This window comes from Carassius auratus, chromosome 30 (genome assembly GCF_003368295.1).
Source record: "Carassius auratus strain Wakin chromosome 30, ASM336829v1, whole genome shotgun sequence".
Lineage (NCBI taxonomy): Eukaryota > Metazoa > Chordata > Actinopteri > Cypriniformes > Cyprinidae > Carassius > Carassius auratus.
In genome coordinates, this window is record NC_039272.1 from 12,898,224 (window position 1) to 12,912,964 (window position 14,741).

A 14,741-nucleotide genomic window follows, 5' to 3' on the forward strand; every position below is an offset into this window, starting at 1 on the left:
TGGCAATCAAATGTTAACAATGTACTTTTCATACTATTCATGTTTTCATAATAGGTTTCATTCCTATGCACCATCATTGCTCTGTTACTCTCATTTTAAATGAATACAACTTTTAACTTTTGCATTTATGAACTAGAGTGTTTTAACGAGTACTTGCATTAGCATCGTCTGTCGTTGCATTAGCAAACAAAAAGCTATAAAAAATTTCACCCTCAAATGTACATTCAGATCCATTCCACAGTGTTTACATAATGAGGTTTGCATGAGTCAGGTGCGAACAGTGGTCCATCTGTCATCCAAGCTCTCTAATTTTATTTGGTATGGTCCTGAACCCACTGGCACAGCCTGTGACAGTAAGCTGGAGGACTGACTGTGGAGAATGATTGTCGTGGGTGTCTCAGTCTTTTCCACAGATGCTCAAGCCTCTTTTTGAAACCATAAACAGTGAAGATATCAATTATCCCAATGAAGTAACGCTGCTCGGATCCATCAATGACATGAAGCGGGTTTCTGAAGTTAGGAAGCAGTCTCCTGTTCTGGGAGTGGAACGTTTGTAGATCGGCTGACTCTGTTCCCATCCTACTTTGTTGCTCAATTTTGTCTTCCTCAGGACTTGCGATGTCCGTTGAACAATTACCACTGTGCATTTCTGTTACGTGACCTTGTGCTGTATTTAATTCTGAGGAGAGGAGTGTGGAGTCTTCCTCTGCCACTGTCCCGGGAACAGTTGGTGAAGTGGCATGTGTAGGACTGGATGTTGCATTTACTGACCTAACAGCCAGTCAGAGAGGAACACAGAACAGAGCAAACAACATTAACCTACTGAATGATTCTCGTTCAGTGAAAATATGTGGCTGTTGCTTGTTTCTGGGTTGAAGCTCTGTTTTTCTGCAGAATATTATTACAACTGAACATTCCATGCAGTTAAAGGTATAGTTCACCCAAAAATGTAAAGTCTTACTTCATTTACTCACCCTCATGTCCTTCCAAACCCATGTCATTATTTTTTTGCGTGGAACATAAAAAAAGATGTTTTGCAGAATGTTCAAGCGTCTCTTTTCAACATAATGAAAATGGACATATTTAAGTCATATGTTAACTTTTTGTGAGAAACAGACTGAAATTTAAGCTGATGATTACTGAAAAGTTTGACAGTCACTATTCACGCACATTATATGGAAAAGAGCAGCTTGGACATTCTGCTATTTTTCCTTATGTGTTCTATGGAAAAGAGAAAGTCTTAGGGGTTTCAAAATACATGAGAATAAGTAAATAAAAAAAAAAAAGAGACTTCCATTTTCATTTTTTTTGGGTAAACGATTAGTTTAAATGATGGATAAATGCAGTATATGAGATGATATCCAATGACTAATGGAATGGTAGTAACAAGTACACGCATGGTTATTATTTTAGTTTAGTAATTTAGTTTTTGTTATGTCTTTGAGACATTACTTTGAAAATGACATTGAAGCTAGATATGATAGCTACATGCCTGCCTGCCAATGGCCGTTTGGAGAAGAAAGAGAAGGATCTGGAAACAGAGGTGAACATGAACATTCACAGTCAGGGTAAAGCCTGTTATCCTTAAATACTGAACTAAAATAGAGAGAGGAGGCAGCAGAAACATCGCTAACACTTTAGTTTAGGGACAAATTGTCTTGCTTATTAAGCATTGGCTGTTTATTAGTAAGCTATAGCACGTATTCTGCAAGACCATATTCTACAATCTACTACCTAACTAAATAAGCAAATTAGGAGTTTATTGAGGTAAAGTCATAGTTAATGTTTTGTTAATAGTGATAATTAGACTAAAGTGTAACCGAAATGTTTTGAAGAAAATATTGTCTCTCAGAACATTTGAAACATGAGCAAACATTAGTTTTCTGCATGTAATCATCTAAAGTTAATCACTATATTCTGCGTGCGCCTCAGCAGTCAAGCATGAGCAGTTCATTCAAATGACTGTGTGTGATAGCGGTGACCAACCAAAAGTATCTGCGTGCCGTCCAACTGTGTCAAGAGTAGAGTTTTTATGCAGCTATAAATGTCAGACACCACCAACCTTGAGACTTCACTAAAATGTGTTTTTACTACTATTGTGAAAATAAATTCATCCTCACTCTCCACTGTTTGCTATTCACCATGCATTTTTAGGTACAGAAATACATTTAAGGACAATATAATATTAACATCTAGTTTTAGAAAGTTTCCATTCATTATAAATAAACCATCGAAAGTTTTGTGCTTGCATCTTGTTTTGACCACACCTTGTATGCGGTCAGTTTTACCAGTGTTACTTTTGTAATACTAATAACACGAACTTCTCTTAAGTAGTAACATTAAATTGTGTAGTTTGTGGAGATTGCAGGTTATTTTGATCATATTTACTCAATGGACACAAACAGACTTTCATTAAAACATCTTTGTAAATGTCTATGGATGTTTGTCGATGACTATATGCATGATATGCTAAAATGATGCTCACTTTTTGGCACGCATGATGAGAGTTGCGAAAGAAAGACTCTGGCTGAGTTCATCCTGGTGCAGGGGCTGATGGGCAAGCAGGAGACTGTAGTCCAACACATTGAGGGTCTGAAGAAAGGCAGTATCAATCTCCACCTGACGCAGGAGCCAAGGGCGTTGCTGGTCTGTCATATAAACAAGGAACCAAAGGACTGAACGTAGTGTTGCAGATGAAGTCTAAATATCATAAAAGGAACTTAGTTTACCTAACTGAATGAACTGTCCTTCAAAATTAAGATCCTTCAAAACAACAATGATCTGGCTGCCTTCAGGGGCTGGGTCTGTCCACCGGCTCACCTCACAGCCTTTTATATCATACCTTAAACATTGAGAGAAAAGGGTGACTGTAAAACTAGGAAGGAAGTGTAATGGAGAAGGAGGTGGTAGTAATGGATTGGATCATTATTCAGCTATATTATAAAGTTACAGCTAAAAGGCAAAGCAATTTAATAACCAATAATTGCAAGGCTGTGGATTTTAGTAAGCCAAGATGAGATTAAGTGATGGAGAGATTAGAAACATTAAATATTTATATGACTGATAATGGATTGATCGTTAACACTTCACAATTTCCATTTATAACATGCAGTAAGTCTTACCTCGCTGTGATTCTGTCATCAGGGTAAAAGACACTTTGCATCACAATAAAATACTTCTGCACACAGAAAACAACATGCACCCTCAGGGTTCATAAAATAATCATTTTAACAGGAAATTGAAGACATAAAGTGAAATAATTACCATCCTCTGATGTGCTATTTTGATCCTGTGAACACCTGTCCATGAAACAAGCAATTGCTTAAATGGATGCAATAAAGATAAGCATTCAAGGTTTCTACTGTATTGTAAATCATCGTGAATTCCCCCCTTCAAATTCATTATGCCTTAAAACTGGTAGATAAGAAAATGTTTGTCCTGTAAAATTTGTTGAAAAAGTAATGTTCAGTTAATAGCTTCATTTTTCTCACCTAAAAATTTGACAAGCAGAGAGTGTGGGTACTTCTCCAGATGTTCCATGTAGATTCGTAGGTTAGACAAGAGAAATCGCACTTCTCTTTTACTCTGTGTCTTTAAGAAGAACCGCTTGTCATTACTAAACAGAGAAAAGAGAAATGCTTGTTAAAGGACATTTGGTTTGATATCAAACTAAAATAATGTATTATTCCATAAAAAAAAGTTTGGCCAGTGAGATTTTTAAATGCCTTATATATATATATATATATATATATATATTCACTTTTGGCAAGTTGAATTTTTAGCAGCCATTTGCATCAGTCATTAGTGTTACATGATTCTTCAGAAATAATATTCGGATTTCCTGATCAAGAAATATTTTTTCTTATTACCAATTTAACACCGTTTTTTTGTATTTCTGTGGAAATCATGAAACATTTTTCTTTGGATTCTTTGATTGATAAAAGTCAAAAATACTTTTTAAGATGTTACTGTCACTTTTGATCCATTTTATCCATCCTGGCTGAGTACAATTTATAATGAAATTTTCTTTGTCGAGTCAGACTTCCGATTTTTTGTAAGTGTGGCCTACCGATACAGATTTTTGCCAATTCCTATTTTCTTTCTAAACACTATAATTGACAACATATACAAACAAAAACATAAAATTATTAAGCATTACAATTTCCCCAATCTGGACAAAGTTACAGTTGTTCTCTCATTTAAACAACTCTCAAAATAAAGTGCTCTGTGACTAGAAAAAAAAGGTAAAAATAATGAACTGAAAAGGAGTTGCTGTACTGTTTAACAAAACAAGCCATTTCCCAATGTTTCTTAAATAGTAGTTTTTTCACTAACCTTAGTAAATGTGACATCTTTCACATCAAATTCTTACATTGTTTCAGTTAACCCAGAACAATAATAAGAAACTGTAGAAACTGTTACCACTCGAATGAAATCAGTAACAACAAACTCCATCTTTTCACTGCAGGAAAAACAGAACCTGCATCTGAAGTGGCATGCGTTGTATTTACACAGACTTTTTGGATAAAGCTGAAGTACCATAAATGCATTTACACTGCAACCTTTCGAATGCATATATATATTTTATAAGATTTTAAATATTTTGAAACATACAAATAAAATATGTTGGGAAAAATGCAATGATAGTTTTAAATATGAAACCACACCAGTAGGTGCAGTCAAATGACTGTTTGAACTATTGGATCATTGAGTCCTTTATTTAACAGATTCAAATGGATTTTTCATGACTTTATGAATCACTGACTCACTTGAATCGTTCAAAAACGAGGATTCATTCAGTAACGAAACACTGCTGTGTTGCTCGGAGACACACAACAGTTCTGCTGTGGCTTTAATTGGAACTATTTTCATCATGGAAATTGAACAAAATCGTCAATATTATGTCTAAACTGTTCGTCACTTAATTTTAACTTGTTTATTGAACTATAGTGTAAAATCACTTTGCAATCGTGTTGAAACATTTTGTTTGTGCAATGATGCTTATCTAAATAATATATTAGAATTATTCTTTCTAAGAGTGTTGTTGTGCTCATTTGTTTTGTTTTCTGCCCCGGTCCGGGACGATCACATAGAAAACAAATTCTGGACTTTTTTAATTTTCCCCCCTGGTGGAATGACCTGCCCAACTCAATCAGAGCAGCTCCTTAGCCAACTTCATGAATCGGCTAAAAACACATCTCTTCAATCTTTATTTGACCCTCTAAACCCTTGCTTTCTCTATTCTTTTTCTATTCGATCTGTTTTCTTTTTATTTATTATATTATTTAAAAAGCCCTTGCTATTTGTACTGCATTAAGCTAACTAGGACTTGTTTTAGCACTTATATATCATTGCTCTTTTGTTGATTTTGATTGTTTCCATTTTCATCATTTGTAAGTCACTTTGGATAAAAGCGTCTGCTAAATGACTAAATGTAATGAAAATAATGTGTGTGTGTGTTTGTGTGTGATATGTAATAGGTTACACATTACAAAATGTAATAAGTAGTGTAACTATTTCAATTACTTTATTAAATTAATGTATTATATTATTATATTTGATTACTTTTCCAAATTTCTAATGTTTTCAACTGTTAATCATTTTCAAACATGGCAGGTAAACCAGACAGGGTTTCACCTTTGTTTCTTCAGTAGAACACAAACAGATTTTTAATTCAGACCGTTGCAGTCTGTCAGTCTTATAATGTAAGTGAATGAGAATCGCGACTTTGAGTAGGGGTGGATCCTTTGGGATCTCTGATCGGCGGTCTCCAAAAAGGCAGATCTCGAAAAACAAGGTTTGGCACGACATGCAACATAACAGTCTCCATCTCTGTCTGGAGCGTGTCAAATAATTAGAATGCTGAAGGTGAGGTACAATTCATATTTGCTTCATTAACTCAAAGTAATTTGAAAACTTTCTGTGAGACGTAATTTCACAAAATGTGCAGGTGAATGACCGGGCACTCTCTCTTTCCCTCTCAAAATGTGCAAATGGCTTCAAACCTCATGTTTGCACTATAAGCGAGTTGCACAGTTGACACAGGAATTGCCACTTGCACAGTCGAGGCAGTGTTGCATCATCACTAAAATTTATTTAGCAGTGTGAAAAGTACACTTTTAGATAAACAAGGCAATATGGATGGCACATGTGGAGGTAGAAAAACAATGTTCTTTATGAACCGCAGGACTGCTTGTTATAAACATTTAAATTAAAAGGCAGTAGAGCGGAGTCAGTGGTCCTGTAAGTTTTAATTTAGAATGTTTTTGATAACATATGAAAAGTAGTTTAAATGTTTTGCCACTTACTTAAGCAACTGTGTTGTGCTGTGTGTAAGCTATTGTGCAACAATTGCATGAGTGTAAAAACAAAAATGCACTTCATGATCAAACGCTGAGGTGGGATAAATATATTTTGTTGATTTTTTATTTTTTTTTAACCCAGCTCCCGTACACCCCTAAAAAAAAAGAGAAACTTATCACAAGAGTCACCTATAAGAGGGAAATTCCCACCATTTAAAAAAAATTGAATTCAGACCCTGAAAAATCTAAAAAAATCCTGAATGTAGTATTACTATAAATGATTCCACATGATAAAAAATAAGGCTTTAAAAAGATCGGTATCGGTGGTCGGCTCGACAGTTACTGCTTTCGGTTTTCTTCTCAAAAATTCTGATCGGAGCACCCTAGCTTTGAGAGTCATAAAAAATACGCAAACAAAATCAAATTAAACCATATCTCTCAAATGGGGCATTGACACTCCTAATTAAGATTCTAGACAGAGAGTCAATGGTCAATTTGAGACATAGGTAGCGGAAATGAACTTATAAGACTTCGATACACCGTAAAGCAAGAAGAAGACGTGCACGCACTCAGGACAGTTCAGAAATTGCGGTGAAAATCAGAGGTAAAAAAACGATGTAAATACTGTTCAGTTTCTTGCACAGACCGATCGTTCAGTGTCTTTACACATCAATGTATCGCCCGAGTCGCAGGGTTTAATTAGTTTTTTTTTTCTGTATGTTTTATGACTGCCGTAATTCCCATCCACTTTGATTATACTGCTGACATACTGCAACAGTTTGAGTAAAAAGATCTCCATTTATGTTCTACTGAAGAAACAAAATCACCTACATCTTGGATGCCCCGGGGGTAAGCAGATAAACTTCATATTTGCATTTTTGGGTGAACTATCCCTTTAACCTTACAGTAACTCTCAACACTGATTACTAATCACTTTCAAATTCCTTTATCCCTTGAATTAAGATTATAATAATTAGGGGTGCTCCGATCAGGATTTTTGAGACAGATCACCGAAAAGCAGTATCTGCCAATTCAATCACCAATATCGATCTTTTTAAAGCCTTATTTTTATCATGTGGAATTATTTATAGTAATACTCCAATTAAGATTTGTAGACATTTTTCAGGGCCTGAATTTCATTTTTGGAAATGGGGATTTGAATTTCCCTCTTATAGGTAACTCTTGTGATCGTGAAGTGCATTTTTGTTTTTACACTCATGCAATTGTTGCACATAGCTTACACACAGCACAACACAGTTGCTCAAACAAGTGGCAAAACTACATTTTCTGATATTCGGTACATCCTATACTATATTCTAAAATGATCTGATATTAACTTTTGCTTGGATTTTATTGATAAGTGCTTAGGCTCATGGAACCAGAAGTTTTAAGTTATATGAATATGCTTTTTAACTCATGGGTTTACATTATCTTAACAAGCAAAGTAATTCAACATTAATTTTCTGGGTGTGTCTGTGAAACATAGAGGTAGTTTTGTGTGCACATGAACATGTAGGGTGACCATATTTTAGTTTTCCAAAAAGTGGACAGTGGGTGTGGGTGTGTGTATAGGTGTGCGGGGCTGAAGTGTGGTTGGTTGGTGGTTAAAGTAGTGCCCAAAGTAGTGCAATCACCATATCCCAAATATCATAACAGCAAATGTGTCATTTCCATACCTAAAATACATATTTTACAATCACCTCTAAAAACCTCTAACAGCTTCCTACCAGTGGCCCTCCTTAACATCTAGAACAGTTTTATCATAGGCAGAATGCACAATGAAAGTGAAGTGAAAGTCGTGAAATTTGCCATGTATGGCAACCCATACTCGGAATTGGTGCTCTGCATCCATCCATCCAAGCATTTATGCATTTAAACCATCCAAGTGCCACACAGACACACAGAGAAGTGAACACACCGTGAACACACACCCAGAGCAGTGGGCAGCTATATCCAGCAACTGGGGTTTCAGTGCCTTGCTCAAGAGCCCCAGATACAGATCCCCTGTAAAGACCTTGTCTCAGAGGACCGTCAGGACAAGACCACAGGAAACAGATGATTCTTCTGCACAATCTGACTTTGGTCTGGTCAGAGGAGAACTGGCCCCCCACCTGAGCCTGGTTTCTCCCAAGGTTTTTTTTTCTCCATTCTGTCACTGATGGAGTTTCGGTTCCTTGCCGCTGTCGCCTCTGGCTTGCTTAGTTTAGGTCACTTCATCTACAGCAATATCATTGACTTGATTGCAAATAAATGCACAGACACTATTTAACTGAACAGAGATGACATCACTTAATTCATTGATGAACTGCCTTAACTATCATTTTGCATTATTGAGACACTGTTTTCCTAATGAATGTTGTTCAGTGCTTTGATGCAATGTATTTTGTTTAAAGCGCTATATAAATAAAGGTGATTGATTGATTGACTTCAGCCATGGGTATTGAGGGTTGAAGAGAGCGCTGTTCATTCACTCCCTCCCACCTACAACTCCTGCCAGCACCGAGACTCGAACCTGCAACCTTCGGGATACAAGTCAAACTCTCTAACCATTAGGCCACAGCTGCCCCAAAATGTTTCAATACAAGCATTTTAGTAAAATCTAATTAAACAACATTTCAAACCTTTAACCCAAAGGAAAAATCAACCCATTAACAGTTTAAAAGTAGCCATAGAAAAAAAAAATAATGCAGACATTCAACACAAGCTGCAAGAGTCAGATTTGACTGATCATGGATTGAGGAGAGAGAGATGGTTGATTCAAAAGAGATTTAAATACTCTGCGTATTAGGGGTGTAACAGAACGTGTATTTGTACCGGACCGTTTTGGTACAGGGCTTTCGGTACGATGCACGTGTGTACCGAATGCAATATTTTGTTGGCGGAACATAGTTACATTTCCGTGTTTCCAAACGAACATATTAAGTGGCGAAAGTCTCCGCGTTCAGCGCAAATCCCGCCCTGCAGCTGATTCTAATAAGGCCTAAGGGTTTCAAAAGGCATCTGGCGAATGTGAACATCACTACAACTAGGGAAAAAACTATTGTAATTCGAACGCAGCTCCCGTCGTCATTTAAACAGACCTTTGCTCTTAATTCTGATCGGGTAATTCTTGATGCTGCACTTTACACTTTGGAAAAGTTATGAGACTGAGAATATTTTATTTAATGGATAACTTTGCAGCAGTATTTTATTTCTTATTCTTTTTTTATTTTATATATATTTTATTAAAAAGTTTTTTTTTTAAAGTGTAAATAAATTGTTAAAAAAAAAGTTTATAGTAATAAACAACCAGCAGTTTAATGTTTGCATTTCTTTCCCTTTCTGTACCGAAAATGAACCGAACCGTGACTTTAAAACTGAGGTACGTACTGAACCATGATTTTTGCGTACCGTTACACCCCTACTGATTATTGATATCAGCTCCCTGATGCGCAAAAATGATGCAATATTAGAATGTTTGCAGTGAGCGGGTGGGATTGGACAGAAAAATCATGGGAGCAGGCAATAATCATCAGAAATTCAGTGGGAGCAGGATTAAGATACAGTCCCTCCCAGCACTCTAATACAAAAATGCACTGGTGACTGTAGAAAGCAAAAACAGAATCCCCGACATTTTGGGGCGATTCAGAAATCCCGGCCAGACTATTTTTTTAGGTCCAAAAAGAGGACATGTCTGGGAAAAGAGGAAATATCGTCACACTAATGTCAAGGCAACGTACAACACAAAGACACTTTACATTATGCGTAAATGCGCGTAACTAATGCAAATAAAGCAAGCTTGTATTAGGCCTCAAATTGTTGTCGAAATAACACATTAGCGGACCAGAGGCAATAATATGGATTTTTTTCCAGAAAACTTCTTGCACAAGATAAATTCAAGCACTTTCAAGGCCCTGTATCAGTTTATTTTCAAAAACTTCCCAGGGCTTTGAATTTTTTTTTCAGATTCACTAACTTTTAAGGATTTCAAAGGACACGTGGGAGCCCTGTTTTAAGCACAACCATCACAAAATCAGACTTTGAGATCATTCTGAGGTTATTTTAATACAGATTTTTCATTTAAAAAGTATGATATTAATTCAGATTTTTAATAAAAAATGTACAAAAGAAATCAATTATTAATCAAACCCCATTTTGTAATCATTACAATTTTCATAACTTGCTGTAATTTAATTGCACATTTTTTCTCAGTAACTGTAACTGTGCCTTATACTGTGCCTGGTGCATATGCTCCTGCATGTGAAGCATTTGTGCTGACTCACGTTAGGAAGAAGTCTGCCTTGCTCTTAGAATTGCTGATGAATTGCAGGTAGCTGCCTTCTGACGAGAGGGACTGCTGATATTCCTTCTCTGTCATCCCCAGGGAGCGCCGCAGACTGGCAAACACCGGCCCAGCATACGTCTCCATCCTGAAGTCCTTCACACAGTCACAAACACAACAGAAGACATTCAGTACAAATTATACATAATTATCTTGAATGCCGAAATTATAGTAAGAAATGTTGGCTTTTTCCTTTAACATACCTTATGGATTTGAGTTACTTCAAGAGTATAGTCATCCTCTGACAGCTCATCCTAAAAAACTCAAAATATATGATCAGTACTGAAAAGTATATATTGTATAGTTGATTACATGTTTTTACAGGTATTGTTTTTCTTTTTGTTGTTTAAAGTGTGTGAGAGAGCGCTTTGACACCCAGATAACAGGCAGCATATTCATGCATCATTCTGCTGCCTAAGCAGACTGGATTCAATAGAGTCAGAGGTCGGCAACATCATCTATGTGTGTTTGTGTGTTAGGGAACAACCACATGACCATGAGTGCAACAACCACACTACAAAAACGGGTTGAGTAGCTAAGAATGAGGGGATGTGTTTACCTCATAAACAAGTTTGTGTGGTTCACTGAAAATGGAAATAGAAGGCTATAAAAAAAATGAGGAAGAGGTCAATGTTTCAAGTCTATCTATCTGTGTTCGTTACCACAATTAATTTACATTCAGGAGAAATCAGGTTTAGAACAGCCAGGTACATTTTAATGTGTGTAATTGGTCAATTCTATCTTGTATGGTTTTACCAAACTAAAAACGCAGGCTGGGAGAGTTTGCTGGTAGTCCTGTATTTCTTTTTACACTTACTGCGGTTTCAATATTCTGTCATCTCAATGAGAAAATTGATTTATAGAAAGCATTGCAATGCTATATGAATAATCTATGAAACATCACAAATGTGACAAGCCTATGTGGGGAAAAAAATGAGTCATGCACATACAGTACCACGTTCAGAGATGAATAGTACTCTCTTGTTCCTCTATGATACGTTAAAGCCACTTACACAACTGCAATCTAAAATCTCTTTTTCATGGTTTAAAAACCCACTAATTTCTGCTTGAACATTTCTGCCCTCTCTTGTGGTCGCTACCATGCACTGAGCCCCCCTCCTCCACAGTGCATGCAACACAATGGTGCTTGTTTCCAAAACACTTGGTTATCCTTTTACACCATATGCACTGTTACTCTTGAGCAAATTACCAAGAGAAAAACTCTAATCAAGCCTAAGCATTGTAATATGGTGCCCCTTCAGTGCCACAAACACCCAGTCTCCATGGAAGGATCAAACTAAATATGGTCCCTCTCTATGGAGCTTGTCCTCATACTAATTAAAGGTAAATAGAACACCGTCGTCTCCTTGGAGGTCTTTGATCATGCCAAAGCAGTCGTCTCTCTCACCTTTAATTATAATGTGCACTTCAACATTGAAAATGTAATGTAAGATGAACAGTTTATTTCCTTGTGATTGTGTTTTGGATTTCTTTTTTATAATTCCAAACCTGTTTGACTGCAGTGATCTGTGAGTTCTGTATAAATAATGTTGTTCATATCACCTTGAGCAGTAGATGTTAACACTAGCTGAAGTCAGTAATGAACAGACTAGTCTGGGGGTAAACAAAAGGATTTGAATAAAATGTTTTGATAAAACTGATTAAGGAAAAATGTTATGGTGAATGAAAAAAAGTCTAAGTATCAAATAAAACTAAAATACCTCTAAGTTGGCTTTCTATCTTGTTTCTATTTCATAATAGCTTTGTAAACAGACATAAATTGAAATACTCATATTCTAATGTACTTGTAAGAAATGGCATTAAGGTTTTAACAGCATTGCTATACATTGTAATTATGTTTATTGTGTAGTTCCTGTATTTATTACTGAATTGTAATAATAACTACATTTATAGCTTATTTTTGTTATTGCCTTATAGTCTACTTCATTGTCTGTGTTAAGTCTGTACTTTATCGGCATGGGAAGCATCTGTCACAAAGACAAATTCCTTTTGTGTTTAACATACTTGTCATACTGATACTGATTAAAGACAATTCTGTTTTTTATATCTTCTCCACAGAGCCCTGGGAGTCCACAAACCAGTCAGAACTCTAACTATAACTGCATCTTTCCAATTGTAATCTTTTCCTTAAGATGGAAGGAGTAATATTCATTAGGGACTGAATGAGGTGTACTGTAGGTTCATAAACATGGTTATACTCACAGGTAAAGGGTTGTCAATGGTGTTCTGCACAGCAGCACACAGCCCTTCCTTCATCATACAGGTGAGACTGTAGAACTCATGCTGCTGATCGATCTCAAACAGACCCAGCAGTTTCCATTGCTGCCTCAGTCTTCCCCACCGTCTCCTCTTCACCGTGCGACTGTTTCGGCTCACACCTGGTCCTGACATCTCCATCTACAACATACAATGGATGTGTACTTATATACTGTAAAGAACACCAACTTGTAAGCCTTAGTAGAACCCAAATGCATTTTTTTATCAGTATTTTGTGAGTGTGTGTATATATGAGACATGAATATATTTTACTGCACTCTACTCGTGTTATAATCACAGAGGGATTGGTCATCATCTTGAAACTTAAAGACTGCTTGACAACAGAATAAAATCTGTATCTGCTAAAAAGGTCTTAAGGTGGGGAAATGATCATCTTTATTACTAGTAGGGGTGCTCCGATCACGATCGGCCGATCGTTAATGCGCATCTCGTCAGTAAAGCCGGTTCTCTAATCAGCAGTTAATTCCATCAGGTGCGTGATTTCACATAGAGCAGCTGTTACTACACAGAGCCGTTGTTAATAGAGAAGATGCGCAAATCCACTTCATTTTCAGCGTTTTTTGGCGCATCTTCTCAGTTAACAAAGGCATTTTTTGCCATCAGTTGCAAAAAATGCACTGCACCTTTAAGACACCTGTGTTCTTTGCACATGAGCAAATCATAGTTGCAAACCATTTCCAGCTAATTTGTCCTCCCAAGTGTCATGTGCCTAAATGGATTCCTCTGCTCTGTGCACTGAGTGCCAGAGAAATATTTCAGACACAAGTTTATTTGTTTGCAGTGAGGTAATCAGCTGTTCTGCGTGAGGAAATTCAATTTTTCAATATCAGTCTGCAGCCTTTCCCCCTCTAAATGCAGCCTGGGACTTACGTCTGTCTAAAACGTCTAAGATACGTCTGTCATCAGAACCACATATGAAGTGCAGATTTAAAGTCCAAATAATGGATATTTTTACTATTCTAAATCAGACAAGGCCAGTTATTGATGAACATTTTTAACAAGCCAACAAATATTAAAACAGGAAGAGTCGAACTGTCAGGTACTTGAGAAGTTTACCCTCAGTTCGAAAAAAGAAAAAAAAAAAAGGTATTTCTGTCCAATAAAAAAACAGAAGTGCACGTACCTCAGTGCGGTTCATTATGGGTCCTCTAACACATGTCCTCGTCCTTTCGCCGGGTCGTGGATGGGGAGGTCAGCGCATTCTCTCTGTCCTCGCGTGAGATGACACTAGCAGTGTGTGGATGAGCAGCTCGAGCTCGACCAGTCTGGTCTCTCTTCAGCGCTACTGCAGCGGCCCATCCCACACACATACACACACACACACACACACACACACACACACACACAGCCGCTCTGCGCTTAGATACGGTACACATGGACCTGAACGACCAAGAGCTTAATAGGCGGACACAAACAGACAAAACTATCGGTGTTGAAAGTAGATTGATATCTTACACATATCACAATTTACCTTGAACTAAAATGTTCTACACATGGTACATTCTCTCTCTCTCTCATTCGCTCTCTATTCATACACACATAGCAAACGGAGTTGGCCCAAGCTGGCACTGCTGGCCTCCTGTCGGCAATGGCATGTACCCTTTCAGCCAGAGCTGGGCCATGTGTGGCGGCACGGCGTGGATCTGAGGGGCGATTGATGGTGGAAAGAGTGTGGCCCAGATCACTCCAGTGATATGTGGCCCAAATCAGGCTATGATCTGGCATCATACTATTTGTCCCATGATAAACAAGATGAATACAACACTGTAACAATTATGTTTAAATGCTCAAATACATTTTAATGAAGTGTAGTATTGTTA

At 37.1% G+C, this 14,741-nt stretch overlaps 1 protein-coding gene across 1 annotated transcript; it reads right to left on the reverse strand.

Annotated features, from left to right (window-relative positions):
* Positions 1 to 290: 290 nt before the first annotated feature.
* LOC113049260 (phosphatidylinositol 4-phosphate 5-kinase-like protein 1) lies at positions 291 to 14,740 on the reverse strand. The gene is made up of 10 exons (XM_026211447.1): positions 14,045 to 14,740; positions 12,847 to 13,041; positions 10,827 to 10,877; positions 10,565 to 10,719; positions 3,492 to 3,616; positions 3,265 to 3,299; positions 3,123 to 3,178; positions 2,730 to 2,842; positions 2,486 to 2,648; positions 291 to 771 (listed from the first exon to the last, which is right to left on the reverse strand). Exons 1-10 carry the CDS (start codon positions 14,057 to 14,059, stop codon positions 312 to 314), a joined length of 1,368 nt encoding a protein of 455 aa, XP_026067232.1. The 5' UTR covers positions 14,060 to 14,740; the 3' UTR covers positions 291 to 311.
* Position 14,741: the final 1 nt, after the last annotated feature.